Source organism: Bolinopsis microptera, chromosome 2 (assembly GCF_026151205.1).
Source record: "Bolinopsis microptera isolate Bmic1 chromosome 2, MBARI_Bmic_1.0, whole genome shotgun sequence".
Lineage (NCBI taxonomy): Eukaryota > Metazoa > Ctenophora > Tentaculata > Lobata > Bolinopsidae > Bolinopsis > Bolinopsis microptera.
This window is the reverse complement of record NC_087073.1, coordinates 819,159-842,909: the sequence shown is the minus strand read 5'-3', so window position 1 is coordinate 842,909 and position 23,751 is coordinate 819,159. Positions and strand designations below refer to the sequence as shown.

The 23,751-nt window shown below is 40.0% G+C and overlaps 2 protein-coding genes and 1 long non-coding RNA gene across 3 annotated transcripts; 2 read left to right on the top strand and 1 right to left on the bottom strand.

The window, feature by feature from the left end:
* The first annotated feature begins 264 nt into the window (after nucleotides 1-264).
* On the top strand, nucleotides 265-10,235 carry LOC134811126 (uncharacterized). Its single transcript, XM_063817865.1, has 2 exons — nucleotides 265-530; nucleotides 9,107-10,235. The coding sequence occupies exons 1-2, from the start codon at nucleotides 485-487 to the stop codon at nucleotides 9,457-9,459; spliced, it is 399 nt and encodes a 132-aa protein (XP_063673935.1). The 5' UTR covers nucleotides 265-484; the 3' UTR covers nucleotides 9,460-10,235.
* Nucleotides 10,236-17,984: 7,749 nt separating this feature from the next.
* On the top strand, nucleotides 17,985-18,807 carry LOC134811367 (uncharacterized). The gene is made up of 2 exons (XR_010159796.1): nucleotides 17,985-18,227; nucleotides 18,259-18,807. It is a non-coding gene; the product is annotated as an uncharacterized LOC134811367 (long non-coding RNA).
* Nucleotides 18,808-19,492: 685 nt separating this feature from the next.
* Nucleotides 19,493-21,315, bottom strand: LOC134812036 (zinc finger DHHC domain-containing protein 4-like). The gene is made up of 4 exons (XM_063819223.1): nucleotides 21,166-21,315; nucleotides 20,783-20,927; nucleotides 20,401-20,566; nucleotides 19,493-20,240 (listed from the first exon to the last, which is right to left on the bottom strand). Exons 1-4 carry the CDS (start codon nucleotides 21,313-21,315, stop codon nucleotides 19,964-19,966), a joined length of 738 nt encoding a protein of 245 aa, XP_063675293.1. The 3' UTR covers nucleotides 19,493-19,963.
* Nucleotides 21,316-23,751: the final 2,436 nt, after the last annotated feature.

The window sequence follows — 23,751 nt, the reverse complement described above, 5'->3', positions numbered from 1 at the left end:
GTTAGAACAAAGTGACAAGTTAGAACAAAGTGACAAGTTAGAACAAAGTGACAAGTTAGAACAAAGTGACAAGTTAGAACAAAGTGACAAGTTAGAACAAAATGACAAGTTAGAACAAAGTGACAAGTTAGAACAAAGTGACAAGTTAGAACAACGTGACAAGTTAGAACAGAATGATAAGTTAGAACAATTCAAATTCTCGGTGTGAAGTCTTGTGATAATGATATTATGTGGATTCTCAATCAAATATTTTAAAACTTTTAAAGTTCAGGAAGAAATGCTATGAGGAAGCACTTGGAGACTATTCTTGGTGCCCGCTGATATTACAACTTTGTTTTCTACCCGATAAACCCCATTTCCTTGGTGTATACTTATATAGTTATAGTTCTTCTAGAGATCATCTCACCACACCTTGTTTCTCGTGTTACCCCTGGTTCCCTGGTTACCTGGTTACCCCCTCCTGTCCAGATATCATCACCACAAGATGGAAGTGGGAGTAAGATGGATTTGCCAGACTCTCACCATTGCCTGTAAGTATCGCTGTAATTATCGCCTGTAAGTATCGCTGTAATTTGTATACAATTATGTTTAACTGGTTTGCATATTAGCATGATATTTAAGTAACATATAGTTATACATTGTATTGTATTGATGTAGTGTTTAATTAGGGGATTAATTAATGTAATTTATTCACATATTTTACGGAGCCAATTAAACAAATCCGGAGATACATTTCTTATCAATATCCGGACATAATTACTTAATCGGCTATACACAATACACCCGGACACACAATTGCAAATGTAATTGCATGTATTAGATTCTCATTGTATATTGTTGGATTGTTAGCAAGTCAAATTGCCGCACTTTCTCCCTCATTACCTTTATATTATATATATATATTATTTATATTATATAATTACATGTAGTAACGATCACGCTGTGCTTTCTCCTAGGCTCATGTTAGATTCGTTATACTTGTAGCACTTATTCTCCTAGGCTCATGTTAGATTCGTTATACTTGTAGCACTTATTCTCCTAGCCTCATGTTAGATTCGTTATACTTGTAACACTTATTCTCCTAGCCTCATGTTAGATTCGTTATACTTGTAGCACTTATTCTCCTAGCCTCATGTTAGATTCGTTATACTTGTAGCACTTATTCTCCTAGCCTCATGTTAGATTCGTTATACTTGTAGCACTTATTCTCCTAGCCTCATGTTAGATTCGTTATACTTGTAGCACTTATTCTCCTAGCCTCATGTTAGATTCGTTATACTTGTGGAACTTATTCTCCTAGGCTCATGTTAGATTCGTTATACTTGTAGCACTTATTCTCCTAGGCTCATGTTAGATTCGTTATACTTGTAGCACTTATTCTCCTAGCCTCATGTTAGATTCGTTATACTTGTAGCACTTATTCTCCTAGCCTCATGTTAGATTCGTTATACTTGTAGCACTTATTCTCCTAGCCTCATGTTAGATTCGTTATACTTGTAGCACTTATTCTCCTAGCCTCATGTTAGATTCGTTATACTTGTAGCACTTATTCTCCTAGCCTCATGTTAGATTCGTTATACTTGTAGCACTTATTCTCCTAGGCTCATGTTAGATTCGTTATACTTGTAGCACTTATTCTCCTAGCCTCATGTTAGATTCGTTATACTTGTAACACTTATTCTCCTAGGCTCATGTTAGATTCGTTATACTTGTAGCACTTATTCTCCTAGGCTCATGTTAGATTCGTTATACTTGTAGCACTTATTCTCCTAGCCTCATGTTAGATTCGTTATACTTGTAACACTTATTCTCCTAGGCTCATGTTAGATTCGTTATACTTGTAGCACTTATTCTCCTAGGCTCATGTTAGATTCGTTATACTTGTAGCACTTATTCTCCTAGGCTCATGTTAGATTCGTTATACTTGTAGCACTTATTCTCCTAGCCTCATGTTAGATTCGTTATACTTGTAGCACTTATTCTCCTAGCCTCATGTTAGATTCGTTATACTTGTAGCACTTATTCTCCTAGCCTCATGTTAGATTCGTTATACTTGTAGCACTTATTCTCCTAGCCTCATGTTAGATTCGTTATACTTGTAGCACTTATTCTCCTAGCCTCATGTTAGATTCGTTATACTTGTGGAACTTATTCTCCTAGCCTCATGTTAGATTCGTTATACTTGTGGAACTTATTCTCCTAGCCTCATGTTAGATTCGTTATACTTGTGGAACTTATTCTCCTAGCCTCATGTTAGATTCGTTATACTTGTAGCACTTATTCGAGGTCAATCACGCACATTCCTGCTCCATTACTGGAGTAATCGACGTTAATTTGAATTTATCGGTTCCGCTGTTTCCTTTATTTGGCTTCAATTACCGTAAATATGGCATTCATTACCACGAATATGGTAAATTTATCCGCACCACCAATCTCCTAGCAGTGCAGTGTGGTTGCTTTTTTACTTGAGTGTAGAAGTTTTGTTGCATTTATATGCTTGAGTTCACTGCTTTGTGACAAAATATAAGTCTCAGTGAACGAAACTAAAAACCATTCTAAGCTTCTTTAGTCCATCATTTATTCCTTTAGTTAGCACAGTCACGCCGTCACGATAGTACTCGCGGTTAGAATGTTCAAAAGATTCCTCCACATTGACACATGACCAAACGAGGGATAATTAGAACCAGCATTACATTATCTGCCTGAGTAGCCTCCCAGCGTTTCTCTTCTGTCGTTAGGATTCATCACACCACGTGACGTCATCACAACACGTGACGTCATTACACCACGTGACGTCATCACACCACGTTAGATTACATTATCTGCCTGAGTAGCCTTCCAGCGTTTCTCTTCTGTCGTTAGGATTCTTTTCTTATCAACAAATAAAACATATCCTTTAGAATTACAGACTGGCAAGAGGAAGCAAGCACTCCGCAAGCATTGCTAGTTACCATAGTTACACTACTAGAATTGCTAGGTTGACCTATAATTTAAACCATTAACCGGTACAGTTGTAGTTATATATACATAATATATAATATATATATACAGTTATACAGTATAGAAGCTGTGTGTAACGATAGGGGAGGTACACATTATACTGCTTACCACACCGCTACAAGTGGGGGAGGTACTCATTATACTGCTTACCACACCGCTACAAGTGGGGGAGGTACTCATTATACTGCTTACCACACCACTACAAGTGGGGGAGGTTCTCATTATACTGCTTACCACACCGCTACAAGTGGGGGAGGTACTCATTATACTGCTTACCACACCGCTACAAGTGGGGGAGGTACTCATTATACTGCTTACCACACCGCTACAAGTGGGGGAGGTTCTCATTATACTGCTTACCACACCGCTACAAGTGGGGGAGGTACTCATTATACTGCTTACCACACCGCTACAAGTGGGGGAGGTACTCATTATACTCCTTACCACACCGCTACAAGTGGGGGAGGTACTCATTATACTGCTTACCACACCACTACAAGTGGGGGAGGTACTCATTATACTCCTTACCACACCGCTACAAGTGGGGGAGGTACTCATTATACTGCTTACCACACCGCTACAAGTGGGGGAGGTACTCATTATACTGCTTACCACACCACTACAAGTGGGGGAGGTACTCATTATACTCTTACCACACCGCTACAAGTGGGGGAGGTACTCATTATACTGCTTACCACACCGCTACAAGTGGGGGAGGTACTCATTATACTGCTTACCACACCGCTACAAGTGGGGGAGGTACTCATTATACTGCTTACCACACCGCTACAAGTGGGGGAGGTACTCATTATACTGCTTACCACACCGCTACAAGTGGGGGAGGTACTCATTATACTGCTTACCACACCGCTACAAGTGGGGGAGGTACTCATTATACTGCTTACCACACCGCTACAAGTGGGGGAGGTACTCATTATACTGCTTACCACACCGCTACAAGTGGGGGAGGTACTCATTATACTGCTTACCACACCGCTACAAGTGGGGGAGGTACTCATTATACTGCTTACCACACCGCTACAAGTGGGGGAGGTACTCATTATACTGCTTACCACACCGCTACAAGTGGGGGAGGTACTCATTATACTGCTTACCACACCGCTACAAGTGGGGGAGGTACTCATTATACTGCTTACCACACCGCTACAAGTGGGGGAGGTACTCATTATACTGCTTACCACACCGCTACAAGTGGGGGAGGTACTCATTATACTGCTTACCACACCGCTACAAGTGGGGGAGGTACTCATTATACTGCTTACCACACCGCTACAAGTGGGGGAGGTACTCATTATACTGCTTACCACACCGCTACAAGTGGGGGAGGTACTCATTATACTGCTTACCACACCGCTACAAGTGGGGGAGGTACTCATTATACTGCTTACCACACCGCTACAAGTGGGGGAGGTACTCATTATACTGCTTACCACACCGCTACAAGTGGGGGAGGTACTCATTATACTGCTTACCACACCGCTACAAGTGGGGGAGGTACTCATTATACTGCTTACCACACCGCTACAAGTGGGGGAGGTACTCATTATACTGCTTACCACACCGCTACAAGTGGGGGAGGTACTCATTATACTGCTTACCACACCGCTACAAGTGGGGGAGGTACTCATTATACTGCTTACCACACCGCTACAAGTGGGGGAGGTACTCATTATACTGCTTACCACACCGCTACAAGTGGGGGAGGTACTCATTATACTGCTTACCACACCGCTACAAGTGGGGGAGGTACTCATTATACTGCTTACCACACCGCTACAAGTGGGGGAGGTACTCATTATACTGCTTACCACACCGCTACAAGTGGGGGAGGTACTCATTATACTGCTTACCACACCGCTACAAGTGGGGGAGGTACTCATTATACTGCTTACCACACCGCTACAAGTGGGGGAGGTACTCATTATACTGCTTACCACACCGCTACAAGTGGGGGAGGTACTCATTATACTGCTTACCACACCGCTACAAGTGGGGGAGGTACTCATTATACTGCTTACCACACCGCTACAAGTGGGGGAGGTACTCATTATACTGCTTACCACACCGCTACAAGTGGGGGAGGTACTCATTATACTGCTTACCACACCGCTACAAGTGGGGGAGGTACTCATTATACTGCTTACCACACCGCTACAAGTGGGGGAGGTACTCATTATACTGCTTACCACACCGCTACAAGTGGGGGAGGTACTCATTATACTGCTTACCACACCGCTACAAGTGGGGGAGGTACTCATTATACTGCTTACCACACCGCTACAAGTGGGGGAGGTACTCATTATACTGCTTACCACACCGCTACAAGTGGGGGAGGTACTCATTATACTGCTTACCACACCGCTACAAGTGGGGGAGGTACTCATTATACTGCTTACCACACCGCTACAAGTGGGGGAGGTACTCATTATACTGCTTACCACACCGCTACAAGTGGGGGAGGTACTCATTATACTGCTTACCACACCGCTACAAGTGGGGGAGGTACTCATTATACTGCTTACCACACCGCTACAAGTGGGGGAGGTACTCATTATACTGCTTACCACACCGCTACAAGTGGGGGAGGTACTCATTATACTGCTTACCACACCGCTACAAGTGGGGGAGGTACTCATTATACTGCTTACCACACCGCTACAAGTGGGGGAGGTACTCATTATACTGCTTACCACACCGCTACAAGTGGGGGAGGTACTCATTATACTGCTTACCACACCGCTACAAGTGGGGGAGGTACTCATTATACTGCTTACCACACCGCTACAAGTGGGGGAGGTACTCATTATACTGCTTACCACACCGCTACAAGTGGGGGAGGTACTCATTATACTGCTTACCACACCGCTACAAGTGGGGGAGGTACTCATTATACTGCTTACCACACCGCTACAAGTGGGGGAGGTACTCATTATACTGCTTACCACACCGCTACAAGTGGGGGAGGTACTCATTATACTGCTTACCACACCGCTACAAGTGGGGAGGTACTCATTATACTGCTTACCACACCGCTACAAGTGGGGGAGGTACTCATTATACTGCTTACCACACCGCTACAAGTGGGGGAGGTACTCATTATACTGCTTACCACACCGCTACAAGTGGGGGAGGTACTCATTATACTGCTTACCACACCGCTACAAGTGGGGGAGGTACTCATTATACTGCTTACCACACCGCTACAAGTGGGGGAGGTACTCATTATACTGCTTACCACACCACTACAAGTGGGGGAGGTACTCATTATACTGCTTACCACACCGCTACAAGTGGGGGAGATACTCATTATAATGCTTACCACACCGCTACAAGTGGGGGAGGTACTCATTATACTGCTTACCACACTGCTACAAGTGGGGGAGGTACTCATTATACTGCTTACCACACCGCTACAAGTGGGGGAGATACTCATTATAATGCTTACCACACCGCTACAAGTGGGGGAGGTTCTCATTATACTGCTTACCACACTGCTACAAGTGGGGGGAGGTACTCATTATACTGCTTACCACACCGCTACAAGTGGGGGAGGTACTCATTATACTGCTTACCACACTGCTACAAGTGGGGGGAGGTACTCATTATACTGCTTACCACACCGCTACAAGTGGGGGAGGTACTCATTATACTGCTTACCACACCACTACAAGTACCCTGATTTACCTGATTACAGCCTCTAAGGTAGATATATAATAGTGTTATGACATGAAGAGAGAGAGAGAGAGTAATGTGGCGAGCAGGTCCCTACTTGTGCAATAGTTCTTAGTCACATACAGCCTCTAGTTCGGTATAATGAGCGGTTGTCGTGGTACACGGACAACTCGGGTACCTCTAATAACTCTTACTTGCTTGTTAGATCCACATGCTCTGTTGGTATACCTTTTATTTGTTCTTATAGGAGTATAGGTTTTTACTTGTGGTTCCCTTTTGAGGCCGGCATATCTTTTGTTGTACCTTGTGAGCACCCCCCTCACTTGCAGTGCCAACAGGCAACGTAACACCACTGCTCACTTGTTTACTTTCCCGTCCGTGTGTATCTATAAATCACCGAGAATACGAACAGAAGCAGCAGCATGTGCAGACACCACGGACACCGTGCACATGTGGTGTATGCACTCTGCACAATGTGCACTGAGTGCACTTGCTGCTTCTGACATTATAGCGATCCCTCTTGTTTGCGATTTATGCGATTAATCTTGCTCATTATGATAATTATAGTCCACTCTTGGAGCTAAAGCAATAAATTCCCAGCTTGAAAAATGTCTGGCCTCTTTGCAGAAAGCCTAGTTTGAGTAACCAGCTTAAATAGCTGAATTAAGAAAGCCTAGTTTGAGTAACCAGCTTAAATAGCTGAATTAAGAAAGCCTAGTTTGAGTAACCAGCTTAAATAGCTGAATTAAGAAAGCCTAGTTTGAGTAACCAGCTTAAATAGCTGAATTAAGAAAGCCTAGTTTGAGTAACCAGCTTAAATAGCTGAATTAAGAAAGCCTAGTTTGAGTAACCAGCTTAAATACCTGAATTAAGCAAATCTGTTTCCTTTAAAGTTCAATAAAAATACTGTCAGCAGAAACCATTAAGTGCTCAAATACCTTTACTTAAGTTAGTGAATTTTTATATCATAGCCATTAGAGTATATATAGATTAGACCGTATAAGGAGTCCCACTGGTACCAGCTAAATTATACGATTCCTGTCCTTCCAAATAATATGTTGATGTAACCTCAAAAGGCTAACAAATAAGTACTCATGATGATCAGGAAACGGCCAAACAAAAGCTGAACAAATCTCATCTCCACTTCCCCTACAGTATATAGAAACCAGCTACTACTACTACTACTAATAATACTACTAATAATACTGCCACCGCTAACTAACAAAACTGCAATCCTGGCTTGTTGGTCTGCCTCTCCTAGTAGCCAAGCTGATCATGAGATTTTCAATTAGTTACGCAGATTGATTACCTTATATGGGCATCACGTGACTACCCCCTGCTTCCCTTCACTTTATACATTTGTAGCTTCACACTTCGTTTAGTTTCGGTAGCTTTTGTTTTATTGGGCTACTTTGAAAATCACTCGTTTAATAAGTTAGTATTATGTTGGATGTGTTAGAAAGCAACATGATAGTTTATGGACGGCTAAGAGATATACGACTTACGTTCACTTTGTAAACTACATATTATGTAGTTAATATGCAGTACAGATTAGAGTACAGCTCAAAGTGTACATTTTACAGTTATTGCAGTGTAGAATTTACAGTTTACAATTTACAGTTTAGAATTTACTATGTATAGTTTTTAATTTAGAGTCTACAGACCGATTTAACTGTTAGTGACAGTGTACCTTGTTATTCTGTACTTTCATTTTTATCGATGTATCCTAACTAAAGGGTGTGAATACAAAAGCATAAAACTTATCACGCACTAAAACACACGTGTCACGCACTAAAACACACGTGTCACGCACTTAAACACACGTGTCACGCACTTAAACACACGTGTCACGCACTAAAACAAACGTGTCACGCACTTAAACACACGTGTCACGCACTAAAACACACGTGTCACGCACTAAAACACACGTGTCACGCACTAAAACACACGTGTCACGCACTAAAACACACGTGTCACGCACTAAAACACACGTGTCACGCACTAAAACACACGTGTCACGCACTAAAACACACGTGTCACGCACTAAAACACACGTGTCACGCACTTAAACACACGTGTCACGCACTAAAACACACGTGTCACGCACTAAAACACACGTGTCACTCACTAAAACACACGTGTCACGCACTAAAACACACGTGTCACGCACTAAAACACACGTGTCACGCACTAAAACACACGTGTCACGCACTAAAACACACGTGTCACGCACTAAAACACACGTGTCACGCACTAAAACACACGTGTCACGCACTAAAACACACGTGTCACGCACTAAAACACACGTGTCACGCACTAAAACACTTTAACAGTACACTATTACACACACTGTAACACCACTGTAGAAGGAAGTAGATACTCCAGACCTTAAGTTTAACAAATACTATTCTAGGTTGGTGCCTCACTGCTGTAAGATCAGAAGAAGAAAAAGAGAAGGGGAAAGAGTGTAATAACATCAGTTACACTGACCCGAACAGACAAAAAGACGAGAACCTTATAGACTGTCCGGACAACCAGGCCTACTTCCTAGTAGTTGCAGCTGCGTTTATTGGGGGGCTGGTAGTTTCATACGTCGTCCTGCAGTTCATTATCAAATGCTCTCAGATAGGCGCCCCCGCTGCCAAGAAAAAGGGTGCGGACAAGAAGAAGGAGGAGAAGAAGCCAAAAGAAGAGAAGAAGGAGAAGACGAAGGAGGAGGCCACCTCAAGTACAGGAGCGAATGGAGGGGTCGCTACAAATGCTTAGTATGGTGGTGTGTTCTGCTAATACCGGGGGTAGCGGCTGGAGATAACAACACGGACTGTTCGGGTCCGGACTCGGATTGTCTGAGTGTTGATGTGATCCTCTTCATCATGTTCTTAGGGGCAGTTACTCTGGGCATGTTCCTCTCCTGGGTCATTCTGTGGATCATCATGAGGGTCAGCAGGAAGAAGTGAGTAAGAGTCAGTAAAGGGAGGAAGACACCGAGAAAGTGAAGTATACCACAACATCAGAGGTTACTTGAAACGAGAGCTCAGTAGAGTTCTGACAAGGCCGACTCAGCAAGCCACAAACACACTAAACGACTATTCGGTGAGCCTGCCAACTACATTGTATTTATACATTATACAATTACATTGTATGTATACATTATACAACCCATTTTTCCGGCCATAAGAATGAATATCAGGCACTAATAGTGACATAACTGATAAGGGGTCGTTCACATATTACGTAATCACTTTTTGGTCAATTTTTTACCCCCCCCGGCCCCCCTCGACTCCGTAATCAGTTTTACACATAAATATTGTATCAAAATATACTAGCGTAATCATTTGGAAACCCCCCTCCCCCCTCGGCTGATCACGTGATATATGCGAACGACCCCAAAGACAGCAGTTGCTTTTACTTTTTTAAATTCCATGAGTATCGAATATCGATGACTGTTAACTTAGTCGATCACTAACCAGTGCTCGAATGTATTTGATTTAAGTTATCCAAAATTATTGAATGATCGTCTTTTATTTAAATATTCGTTGTTATATATTTTGCTTTAATTTGTGTAGCAGATGTGAATTGCTGTGGAGATAGAATTTTTTTAAAGAAGTTCCAACACTTATATATTGAAATAAAACACCCGAGTATATTCTGAAAATATTGCAATAAAAATCATACAAGACAATCAAAAATATAATTCTACAGTAAAAAAATCAAATTTTCCCAGCAACGAAAGACTGAATTCTTCCTGAAAGTCAACAAAAGTTCAAGTAAAAGTCCTGAGATATCGACCAATCTTTTACGGGCACGTTATTACTGTCCATACTCCACAAACAGAAGTCAAAAAATTACTAAACTCGTCAAACAAAGTTTAATATATCAGTACACTATATTTTTACAGAAATGATGTTAATCATTTCTTACAAGATGAAAGATAACAGATTAATTACTCATATCATCTACAGTTTAAAGGAGCTGATTAAAACTTACAATCTGATAATTCTTACACATTTCTTTAATCTTTAATAAAATAACACTCTTAAAAACACATCATTTAAAACCAAATAAAACTCGATATATCAAACATACCAGTAGAAAATGTCACTGTCTTTCAATATAAGACAAACGTTCTTGTGTGTCAAACCAAATCAAACCCCGCTCAAATCAGCGCGCTCTACAGGGTGTTTCAACTTCGAGTCTCGTGTGCAAATTTGAAATTATAATTTTTCTATTTTATGAAGGAGCAAATCAAATGAAATCGGTTTTGAGAATGCTTGTTAGGTCTTATATGTTAGTTATTTCTTGCAAAAATGTGTCAAAGCCCATTTTCAATTTTTCACAATTTTGCAATATTTTGAAATTTTCTTCGAAAAATTTCAAATTTGCCCTATCAAACGAGAAGAGAGACATCGTCAAGCTTCTCTGTGTTAACAATATCAGTTGGACGGCTGCTAGGAGTGCACTTTCGAAGAAAGTTTGGGAATGCTTGTTGTATACTCACAAAGCCGTACCCCAGCCTACTACTTATACTTGCCGCGCCAAAATTTTCACAAAATTTTTACAAAATCTTTAAGGGATTATAGCTTACATCTTATGGTTATAATGAAAACCCTCGCATGAAAATATATAGTCATGCCCGTGCTCTTATCAGCTTATCGTAAGTTACTAGAATTCTAGCCCGAGTTTTTTAAACACTTTAGAATAGTTCTGAAATCAGTACCGCTATCGTAATATTGTAATATTGTAGACTACGTTACGATTCTATCTACACACAGAGCTGTATAGTTCTTGATAGGTAGGTCTAACAAGTTTTCTTTTTCATCTTTACGCTTTCTCAGCACACAGTTTATTCCTCATTCATTCACACGCACACACATTAGCTTTTTATACATATTCTTAGACTGTACAAGCTATTCTATACACCATACTATACACTCTTATCTATTTAATATCTTACTTAATTATTCACAGATATCTGGTATTTACACATCTTGAACAATGGTTGAACCTAGTTTCAAATCACAATGCTCAAGTTGCTTCGGGTGGTCTTATGCTCCTAGAAATGTTTTCATTTGTCCTGTATGTGACAAACCAGTTCATAAAAAATGCCTCAAAGATTATCTTGGTTGTATTACATGCTGTCTAAACCTAATACCTGGCTATAGAGTAACTTCCTACGAACTTAATGATAATTACAATACAATAACCCCCACTTTTAACCCCTATATTCGTTCTCACGTACTGAATCAAATAGGCGAACTTACTGATGAAATAGATTCCAGCGAAATCGATCTCAACAATTGTATATCGGAGATATTGGTTAGCTGTAAGTACCAACACCCTGATAATATCAAGACCCCTAGCAATCGCGAATTTAAGATACTTTCATTAAACGTTAGATCACTCGTGAAGAATATCTCAAATTTTAGTGAAGAAATAGAAACATTCTCCAAATTTGACCTCATCTGCCTCAATGAAACCAACTGTAAAATTTCTAATATTCCTAATGGTCTGAACGACATTGAAATCGAACAGTTTTACGAGCCCTTTATCAAAGAACCTGCACGTAAATCTGGAAAAGGAGGTGGTCTTGCGCTCTATGTTAACAAACGCGTTTGTGATTACGATAAAATACAGGAACTCGAACTCAATCTGAGTCCAGAAGAAGTTACTTGCGGAGAATTTCAATTGCTTAAAATCAACAATTTTAAAAACGGAAATAAGACAAAAATCATCGTAAATTTCTACCGCTCGCCATCCACAAGCCCTAAAAAATTCCTTGAAAAGTTTGAAAACGTGCTCAGGGGTCTTGATAGACACTCCAGAAAGCAGATAGTCTTCCTGGGTGATGCAAATATTGATCTTATAAAATACGATACCGACGCTTACAGCCAGGATCTTATAAGCTTACTAGAAAAATATGGGTTTGCCCAGACTGTCTCCAAGCCTACCAGGGTAACTGACCACAGTGCAACGCTTATTGATCACGTGTATACTAATCACGTGACAAACGTTATTAGTTGTAATGTCGTGACGTTGGATATGTCAGATCATCTCGCGGTTAGCACGACCATTAGTTTAGGAGCCACACCTAGTTTGAACGAGCGATTCCGTAGTCAACGTGTAAAGAACAACAACACTAGCTTGAAATTAGAGGCCCGTGTATTTAACGAAGCTAATCATGCTAAATTCAAAGAGCTTATTGTAAGTGAGACCTGGGATGATGCTACCTCCTCAACGTGCGCTGATGAACAATACAATTCCATCTATCAAACGTACATGAAACACTACAATACTGCATACCCCCTGAAGCGCGACAGTTCGAGAAGAAAATTCGAAAGAGCTGACCCAAAGCCTTGGATCTTACCCTGGCTTGAGGCGGCATGCAACCGCAAGAAGTTACTTTTTTTTGAAAAAACTATAAATCCATCACAAAAAAACTGCGACGCGTATGATAAAATGAAAAAGTTTTGTCACAAACATGTGAATCTAGCCAAAGAAAAGTACTATAAAAAAATGTTTGACAAACACCAAAACTGCTCTAAAAGTCAATGGAAAATTATCAATGGCCTCCTGAACCGTAACAGAAAAAAGTTCGGACACACCCGTCTGAAGGACGACGATGGCACGATTATAAGCTCCGATCTGGCAGTCGCTGAGAAATTTAACGGCTACTTCTCCGGTATTGCAGCCAGTATCAAGAGGCAAATCGCTGCCCGTCGAACCTTTGACCCAGGTGGTTTCAAGCATTTTCTTAAGGCTTCGTGTAGTAACTCGATGTTTCTTAAGCCTACATCACACGGTGAAGTCCAAAAGATAATATCAGGGCTTAAGAACAAGTCCACACTCGATTGTAAAATTGAGCCATTGAAAATTGCAAACAGCTGCGAAAACTTTACCAGGGCACTAGCTAATGTCATTAACTGTTCGTTCTCCAGTGGTACCTTCCCAAATGCTCTAAAAACTGCGAAAGTCGTTCCTATCCACAAAGGTGGTTCAAAATTGGAAGTAGCTAATTATAGGCCGATCTCTCTTTTGGGATCATTCTCGAAAATTTATGAGAAACTTATGCATGCTCGTGTTTTAGAATTTTTAGATAAGAACGATTCTCTTTTCGAAAATCAATACGGATTTCGGCCAGGAAGATCGTGCGAACATGCACTGCTCAATGCCCAAAATTCCATACTACACTCTCTGAATAAGAAACAAATTTCCCTACTGCTCCTGCTCGATTACAGTAAAGCCTTTGACGTGCTTGATCATGAGACCTTGCTTAAGAAGCTTGACCATTATGGGATCAGGGGAGTCGCGCACGAATGGTTTAGATCTTACCTTTGTAATCGATCTCAATACGTAACTTTAAACGGAACTTGCTCTTCTAGCATGCCCATAGTTTACGGCGTACCTCAGGGTAGCATTTTAGGACCTCTCTTATTTGTAATTTATATAAACGACCTACCTGGAATTAGTGATTTTGCAAAGTTCATCCTTTATGCCGACGACGCAAACATATTAATTAGTGGAACCACCCTAGAAGAAATACAATTAAAAGCTAATCAGCTAATTTCACGTCTTGTAGATTGGGTAGGTGTTAATGGGCTATCTTTAAATGTAAAAAAGACGTGTTACATGATTTTCACTAGAAAAAGAATCGACTTCAGCGGCTTTAATTTGTCCATTGACAACACTGTAATCGAACGTAAGACTGAAGCAAGATTTTTAGGAGTGATCCTAGACGAAAAGCTCACTTGGCAAAAACACATTACGGCCGTTAGAATAAAGATGGGTCGCTACCTCGGAGTTATGTATAAGCTAAAGCACCTTCTACCTATCAAAGCCCGCCTAAACATTTTCCAAAGCCTTATCCAATCCCATCTAAACTTCTGTTCTTTAGTGTGGGGATTTGCCTCAAAATGTCACATTGAATCTCTGTTCACCAAGCAAAAGCAGGGAATTAGAGCTGTTATGTCAGGATATGTAAATTATAGATATAAAGACGGCAATCCCCCGGAGCACACAAAAAGTGCGTTTAGATTGCATAATATCCTAACAGTCCATAGCGTCATTGTAAAAAACGCTCTTATTCTACTACACAAAGTAAGGAACATGCCAAGCCTTCTCCCTAAATCCATCAAAGAACTTTTCCCTCACGATATTCCCACCTATAATTCCACATTCGAACATAACCTTTCTTGGTTCACAACTTACAACGGCCCAACATTTAGAAATACTCTTTTCTTCAAAGGACCCATGCTCTCTATTACAAAACAAAGTAAGGATATAACTATTCCAAGTTCTACCTTTTCAATTGAAATCTTTAAAAATTCAGCTAAGCGCGAACTCCTCAAGCTGCAAAGCTCAGGAGACGATGAAAATTGGCCAAATTTCTTACTTTATAGTATACCTGGGCTAAGAAAGTCTCAAAGAGAAGGGCGCTCGCAAATAGACTACAGCACCGAGTTAGTAAGCGACAACGCGTAAAGAAAGATCACTCGCGTCAAATGATCTGTTATCAACAACATATCATTTTAATTTCACTGCCATTATGCAATGCCGAATTTACATCTGCCGCGCAAAACTTTTTATCTATTACTATTAAATAGTAATTAGCATGTTTACAAATTGCGACTTCAACCAGTTTTGCAGACCGTTAGTTATATAGTACTTTTAGTAGGGCATTTATTTTAATATATTTATTTTACATTATTATATTTTAGTGTGACTTCTATAATTTCATTTATGTAATAACCATTGATCAATAAATTGCGGCACACGCCAACCTCCACCGTGGGGTTTCAAAACAAAACATACAAAACAGACTATCAGCAGTGCTATACTATTCAGCAAACACAAATAAAAATTATTCCAGATCATTTGAAAAGTGGTTTTGTTGTTTCACGTGAACAGTTTCAGTGAGTTTCACCTTTAAAGTCTGATAATAACCTAGCTTTCACGTATGAGCAGTTTCGATCACAAGCCAATAATTAACTTTCTAAATAACTTCACCCTCACTTTGTACTCTCAATGGTACTAGGTGTCCGCACTCTGGTGACCATTGAAGAGTCCCTGTGCCCCTCTGTTACCATGGTAACTACACTGTTACTCTGCCCCACCTGTCCCTGTTGAAGACTCAGAGTGTCGTCCGCGAACTCGTCCAGACTGACGTCACGTGACCGCTCATTGCTTCTCTCCTGACTACTGGTACTTTGTCGACTGTGACGGGAGGACGTTGTCTCGTCCTCTATCTCGTACTGGGTGTACGCTCTGTTGTTTGTTGTTTCTAACCTGAAGGGGAAGGAGTAATGAAACAATTTGCGGGACTGTACAAGTTTCATGACTATCAAAATAAAATATCTAGTCCGCGGATGATGCTTACATTTCAAAGCAACAGTTTACATTTTCCAGTGGAAACATGAGCCTAAATTGGAACCTGCTGTCTTCATTGGAGAATGAGCGAGAAATGATGATCAGTTCCAGGACCTGATCAATGTGGAATCCAAGGAAGAATTTCTTTCTATATATTCTCATGGGAACCGGACACGAGGGCGGTACTTTCTTAAAAGGGTGGAGGGCGAATCATATAAATCACTTTAAAAGCAAACTGATCAAAAATAAAACGAAAGTCATTTCATCGGGGCAATAATAATCAAATCACTTTAAAGACAACTTAAAAACAACAAAACGCTTAAATATTCATCACATGTTACTCTATTAAAAACCAATTTAAATAAAAATATCTGTATATTATAAAGATTTGCCTATGTGAACTAAAAAATTATACCCACTATTTAGTAGGGGTTTTATTTTCAATGTAGTCGAAATAGATGATTCAGCATGCTCGCATCTTTCTATCATTCCCCAGTGGCGTAGGACTGATGAAAAGTTGAAAATTAGAAATTTTCAGAAAATGTGTTATTGGACTGCCGATCTGGGGAGCAACCTAGGGCCCTCTATATATTCATGCCCATTGTAGGCTGCATCCCCGATCCCCGAGACTTCGTCTTACTTTCGTCTGGTTTGCACTCTCTCTTCATACCAAGTTACTAGCTAGGTAACAAGGTAATCGAGACAGTTTTCAACGTAACAACGATTTCAGCCGGTTCGGACAAATCTTTATTCTACCATTTGAACAACAAATCAGTGCACTTCCATCTGTACGCGCCCTCACACACTGTTCTAAATCCAAAGTTGCCTTTATACCAAGATAGTTCACGAAACATTTACTTGTATGTACCCCTAATCAACGAGTTACCACCCAATTTCACGCTATTACAACTCCCCTGCAACTCCGAGCTCTTAATTACGCCTTATATGGCTGTGTAATTAGCTGTGCAAATATCACGTGCTAGATGCAGCTAGTAATTACGCCCTATATGGTGCGTAATCGGCTCTGCATAATAGCTCAATATCACGCGCTATATATCCAACCAGTAAACGCGCTCATTCGATATCTCGTGACTGTCACGTGACAGCTATCAAAGGAAATTCTCTATATGGCGCTTCCGGTGGAAACTAGGAAAGAGCTAGTTTAAGCAATAACTAGGCGGGACACCGCTTATTCTGAAGCTGAAAATAACTTCTACCATCATCTAAGCAGATGGCGGTGGAGCTGAAAGTCAGCCTGTGTGAGCGTGTTAAATCACTCCTTATGCTACATTGTCCCGGTCACTAAGTACTCCCTGTACTGACTTACCAAGTCTGATACCTCAGGTGATGGGGTGCACTGCAGTGGGGTGTGGCCTAGCTAAAGAACTGCAAGTAACCACTAACCACGCACTAAAACACACGTGTCACGCAATAAAACACACGTGTCACGCACTAAAACACTTTAACAGTACACTATTACACACACTGTAACACCACTGTAGAAGTACTCCAAACATTAAGTTTAACGAATACTATTCTAGGTTGGTGCCTCACTGCTGTAAGATCAGAAGAAGAAAAAGAGAAGGGGAAAGAGTGTAATAACATCAGCTACACTGACCCGAACAGACAAAAAGACGAGAACCTTATAGACTGTCCGGACAACCAGGCCTACTTCCTAGTAGTTGCAGCTGCGTTTATTGGGGGGCTGGTAGTTTCATACGTCGTCCTGCAGTTCATTATCAAATGCTCTCAGATAGGCGCCCCCGCTGCCAAGAAAAAGGGTGCGGACAAGAAGAAGGAGGAGAAGAAGCCAAAAGAAGAGAAGAAAGAGAAGACGAAGGAGGAGGCCACATCAAGTACAGGAGCGAATGGAGGGGTCGCTACGAACGCTTAGTATGGTGGTGTGTTCTGCTAATAAATGGGGTAGCGGCTGGAGATAACAACACGGACTGTTCGGGTCCGGACTCGGATTGTCTGAGTGTTGATGTGATCCTGTTCATCATGTTCTTAGGGGCCGTTACTCTGGGCATGTTCCTCTCCTGGGTCATTCTGTGGATCATCATGAGGGTCAGCAGGAAGAAGTGAGTAAGAGGTGGTCAGTAAAGGGAGGAAGACATTGAGAGAGTGGATCATCATGAGGCACCGAGAATGTGGAGAGCTCAGTGTGAGAGGTGATCAGTAAAGGGAGGAAGACACTGAGAGAGCTCAGTATACCACAACATCAGAAGTGACTTGAAACTAGAGCTCAGTAGAGTTCTGACAAGGCCGACTCAGCAGGCCACAAACACACTAAACGACTATTCGGTGAGCCTGCCAACTACATTGTATTTATACATTATACAACTACATTGTATTTATACATTATACAACCCATTTTTCCGGCCATAAGAATGAATATCAGACACTGAAAGTGTCATAACTCATAAGGGGTCGTTCACATATTACGTAATCACTTTTTGGTCAATTTTTACCCCCCCCCGGCCCCCCTCGACTCCGTAATCAGTTTTACACATAAATATTGTATCAAAATATACTAGCGTAATCATTTGGAAACCCCCCTCCCCCCTCGGCTGATCACGTGATATGTGAACGACCCCTAAGACAGCAGTTGCTTTTACTTTTTTAAATTCGATGAGTATCGAATATCGATGACTGTTAACTTAGTCGATCACTAACCAGTGCTCGAATGTATTTGATTTAAGTTATCCAAAATTATTGAATGATCGTCTTTTATTTAAATATTCGTTGTTATATATTTTGCTTTAATTTGTGTAGCAGATGTGCATTGCTGTGGTTCCAACACTCACATATTGAAATAAAACACCCGAGTATATTCTGAAAATATTGCAATAAAAATCATACAAGACAATCAAAAATATAATTATACAGTAAAAAAATCAAATTTTCCCAGCAACGAAAGGCTGAATTCTTCCTGAAAGTCAACTAAAGTTCAAGAAAAGTCCTGAGATATCGACCAATCTTTTACGGGCAGTCGGGCACGTTATTACTGTCCATACTCCACAAACAGAAGTCAACAAATTACTAAACTCGTCAAACAAAGTTTAATATATCAGTACACTATATTTTTACAGAAATGATGTTAATCATTTCTTACAAGATGATAGATCACAGATTAATTACTCATATCATCTATATTAGGTAGTTTAAAGGAGCTGATAACCACTTTAAACTTACAATCTGATAATTCTTACACATTTCTTTAATCTTTAATAAAATAACACTATTAAAAACACATCATTTAAAACCAAATAAAACTCGATATATCAAACATACCAGTAGAAAATGTCACTGTCTTTCAATATAAGACAAACGTTCTTGTGTGTCAAACCAAATCAAACCCCGCTCAAATCAGCGCGCTCTACAGGGTGTTTCAACTTCAAGTCTCGTGTGCAAATTCGAAATTATAATTTTTCTATTTTATGAAGGAGCAAATCAAATGAAATCGGTTTGGGAATGCTTGTTAGGTCTTATATGTTAGTTATTTCTTGCAAAAATGTGTCAAAACCCATTTTCAATTTTTCACAATTTTGCAATATTTTGAAATTTTCTTCGAAAAATTTCAAATTTGCCCTATCAAACGAGAAGAGAGACATCGTCAAGCTTCTCTGTGTCAACAAAATCAGTTGGACGGCTGCTAGGAGTGCACTTTCGAAGAAAGTTTGGGAATGCTTGTTGTATACAAAACAGACTATCAGCAGTGCTATACTATTCAGCAAACACAAATAAAAATTATTCCAGATCATTTGAAACGTGGTTTTGTTGTTTCACGTGAACAGTTTCACCTTCGAGGAAAGAAACTGACTTTAAAGTCTGATAATAACCTAGCTTTCACGTATGAGCAGTTTCGATCACAAGCCAATAATTAACTTTCTAAATAACTTCACCCTCACTTTGTACTCTCAATGGTACTAGGTGTCCGCACTCTGGTGACCATTGAAGAGTCCCTGTGCCCCTCTGTTACCATGGTAACTACACTGTTACTCTGCCCCACCTGTCCCTGCTGGAGACTCAGAGTGTCGTCCGCGAACTCGTCCAGACTGACGTCACGTGACCGCTCATTGCTTCTCCCCTGACTACTGGTACTTTGTCGACTGTGGCGGGAGGACGTAGTCTCGTCCTCTATCTCGTACTGGGTGTACGCTCTGTTGTTTGTTGTTTCTAACCTGAAGGGGAAGGAGTAATGGAACAATTTGCGGGACTATACAAGTTTTATCATGACTATCAAAATAAAATATCTAGTCCGTGGATAATGCTCACATTTCAAAGCAACACTTTACATTTTCCAGTGGAAACATGAGCAAATTAACACAGGAATAGACAAACCAGGCTGCGGAGGAGGGCTCAACAACAGTGATGATGAGAGGCTCCTGCTCAGGAGAGAGTTTAGTCGGAGCAACAGGACAGAACCACTCACACGCACCCTGTCCCATTATCTCCATGAAGTTCTTCTTCCAACCTCTGTTGTAATGGTCCCGCTCGTATACTCGTTCTGAAGGGGGTGGGTGTTTTATCAGCTGATTGAAAGTTTATTTAGGGTGCTAGTATATCTAGACAAGTGATGTAGGGTGTTCTAGTGAAGACAAATCTTGATGTGACCTTTACACTTCTATTAATGTTATATCAAGTATCATGCCCGGTACAACGGGGGGGGGGGGGGGGGGGGGGGGGGGGGGGGGGGATGACATGTCGGCCCCTTTACACTTACCATAACTAGTCTGTCCTCGGAACATGTTGGTGCAATGATCCAGAGTTAAAAATGTAACCAACAAAGCTATTAAGGTAGACAGTCCCGTAGACATGTACAGTAACAGACAGACTGTGTAGTCTTTATCGGAAAGGTCTGGTATTATCTGGTAATGTTTGAAGTCTTACATTCGTTTCAATCAAATCAATCGTTCAATTGTTAACGTGATGAGTTAATTTTAACAATTAACAATTTTTGAAACGCCCCCGAAACGCCATTAAAATTCAAACATAACGTCAGCAAGAGTTTGGCGAGAACCCCCGCTGTCCGTATACCCGCCAACAGCCCCAATTAATTAATTAAATAATTACTTAATTAATTAATATTAATAAATAATAACCTACCTTACAACTCGAGCAGCTCATGTTTATTGAGTAGTGTATAATGGTAACAAGAGATATCATTACACCCAGCGCAATGCACTGTATGAAGTACTTGTGGTTACCCTCGTGGATACAGTTGTTCACCCAGTGACAGTGGTGGTCCATCTTCATTACACATCTGTAATTAATATCTCTTATCAAGTGGAATCATTTCCTCATTGGACATGTTCAAACCTGGTTGGTGGTTTTGTTTCACTGCCGAAATGGGCGATTTTCTCATTTTTACAATAACTCCATTAATAATTACTCGATGGTCTTGAAACTTTCAGAGATGATTATAATTGTGATAACAAATAGTCTCAGGTCATCGGCTATGAATAATATTGTAAAATGGCCCAGTTATGTTGAAAAATGTAACATTTGGTTACACTTTTCAATGGCTCAGCCAATTATTAAATTTTAAAGATTCTTGCTCCACAAAAATGTAATTTAGGTATTTGCTTAGCTGTGGAATGAAAAAAGGCCCACTTTTGATTTCATAAAAAGGCCCAAAATGGACATTTTGTAACATCTTGTTTTCATCAATCTATCTTTATAGTTTATTGCAACCACAGCTAGTTTAGGATATGTATTTAACTCTCAAACCAGGTTATTAGTGCAGCAATTCTTGTATAAAGGCATTACCACAATCTTGGTATATGGTTCATAATCAATAAAAGGCCCATTTCTTTGAATAACGTAACATGGTTACAAATGAGTATGTTATACAGAGTTGTTTGATCTAGTATTGGTTTTAAGTTGGTTGATGCATTAAAATTAAGACGTGAAACAACTTAACAAATTTAAAAAATGATAATTGGGACCAAATTATTGAATTTTGTAACAATTTAAATGTAATTGTATATGTAATTTAAATTGACAATCTGCGACAGAACGCGGTAAATTTAATCAAATGAATATAGCTAATGAGATTGAAGGTTGGATATTTGAAAACTTTTAGTTTATATATTAAATTGTATAGAAAATAGAAATTGGGCCCTATATATTGAAATTTGTAACAATAAAATGCCAGGTCACGAGTTTATCCCCTGAAATGGCAGAGTTCCATGTCCATATGTGGACTTACAAAATTCAATGTTTTGGGCCCAAGTACAAAATATGGTCAATAATATGGTTGATGGAACCCTTATGACCTAGGCAAACTGGTCTGAACTACAAAAACTATAATATAGCTTGCCTAACAACCCTCACACTAGGATACATACTATATACTATAATACTCTATACATTTACTTTCTAATGTTACATTATTCAAGTTCCGCAGCCATTTTATCAAAATATACGAATAAGGATTGCTTTACAATTCTGTATGAGAATCTAAAAACCATGTTACCAGTACAAGAATATATTGAAAATTCCAAATATATGAGCTTTGTAGTCAAAACATAAATATGTTACAGAATTCAATGTTTTGGGCCCAAGTACAAAATTTGGTCAAGAATATGGTTGATGGAATCCTTTGTGACCTGGAAAAACTGGTCTGAACTTCAAAAACTATAATATAGCTTACCTAACACCCCTCACACTAGGGCACATACTCTATACACTTACTTTCTAATGTTACATAATTCAAGTTCCGCAGCCATTTTATCAAATTATATGAATAAGGATTGCTTCAGAATTTTGTATGAGAATCTAAAAACCATGTTACCAATACAAAAAAATATTGAATATTCCAGATATGACCTTGGAAGTGAAAACATAAATATGTTACAGAATTCAATGTTTTGGGCCCAAGTACAAAATTTGGTCAAGAATATGGTTGATGGAACCCTTTGTGACCTAGAAAAACTGATCTGAACTTGAAAAACTATCAAGAAGCTTCTCTAAAAACCCATTGAAAAAGTGTAACATAGAAATGTGTTACAAAATTCAATATCCAGGGCCCCCAACTAAACTGCTATATCTCAGGACCTGAATATGTTACAAAAATTCTGATTCAAGGGTGCCCTCAGTCAAAGGGTCTAGTTTTTGTCAGTAGTTTCAGTTTTTCTTAAAATGTTACAGATTTCAATCTGGGGGCCCAGAAGTAATGAGTGGGAAAAATGAAACAAAACCACCAACCAGGTTTGAACACGTCCCATTACACATCTGTAATTAATATCTCTTATCAAGTGAAATCATTTCCTCATTACACATCTGCAATTAATATCTCTTATCAAGTCGAATCATGGTATTTGTGTTGATAGTCTTCAATGAATGGATTCAATCATTGGTTTATGAATAACGAGGTCTGATCGTCATCTTCTTACAGCGTTCGATGTCTGAGTGAAGGTAAAATTACCTTAGTATTGCTGTACAACTACTACATTGGTTTATAATTGTATAAACATACCGTTTACAGATGCCACAGTGATGAAACCTGTCTGGCTTTATAATACTGCACATTTCACATATTCTCAAGCCACCGTGCCTGTAGTCCCTTTCTCTGACTTGAAGGTCAGGCCTTGCTTTAACGTACTCACTTGTCAAGGTGGATAGCACTTGGAAACTACCCTGAAGAGTGGAGTTTTACGAAGGGGAAGTTTCTGCGACTGGGACGTTCTT

Bases quoted from the DNA above. Each gene is read 5' to 3' on its own strand.
- LOC134811126 (XM_063817865.1), top strand. From the start codon at position 485: ATGGAAGTGGGAGTAAGATGGATTTGCCAGACTCTCACCATTGCCT. The intron at 531-9,106 runs GTAAGTATCGCT...ATACTATTCTAG, and splicing joins CCAGACTCTCACCATTGCCT to GTTGGTGCCTCACTGCTGTA.
- LOC134812036 (XM_063819223.1), bottom strand. From the start codon at position 21,315: ATGAAGATGGACCACCACTGTCACTGGGTGAACAACTGTATCCACGAG. The intron at 20,567-20,782 runs GTAAGTGTAAAG...CACCCCCTTCAG, and splicing joins CCGAGGACAGACTAGTTATG to AACGAGTATACGAGCGGGAC. The intron at 20,241-20,400 runs GTTTGTCTATTC...CTTCCCCTTCAG, and splicing joins GAGCCCTCCTCCGCAGCCTG to GTTAGAAACAACAAACAACA.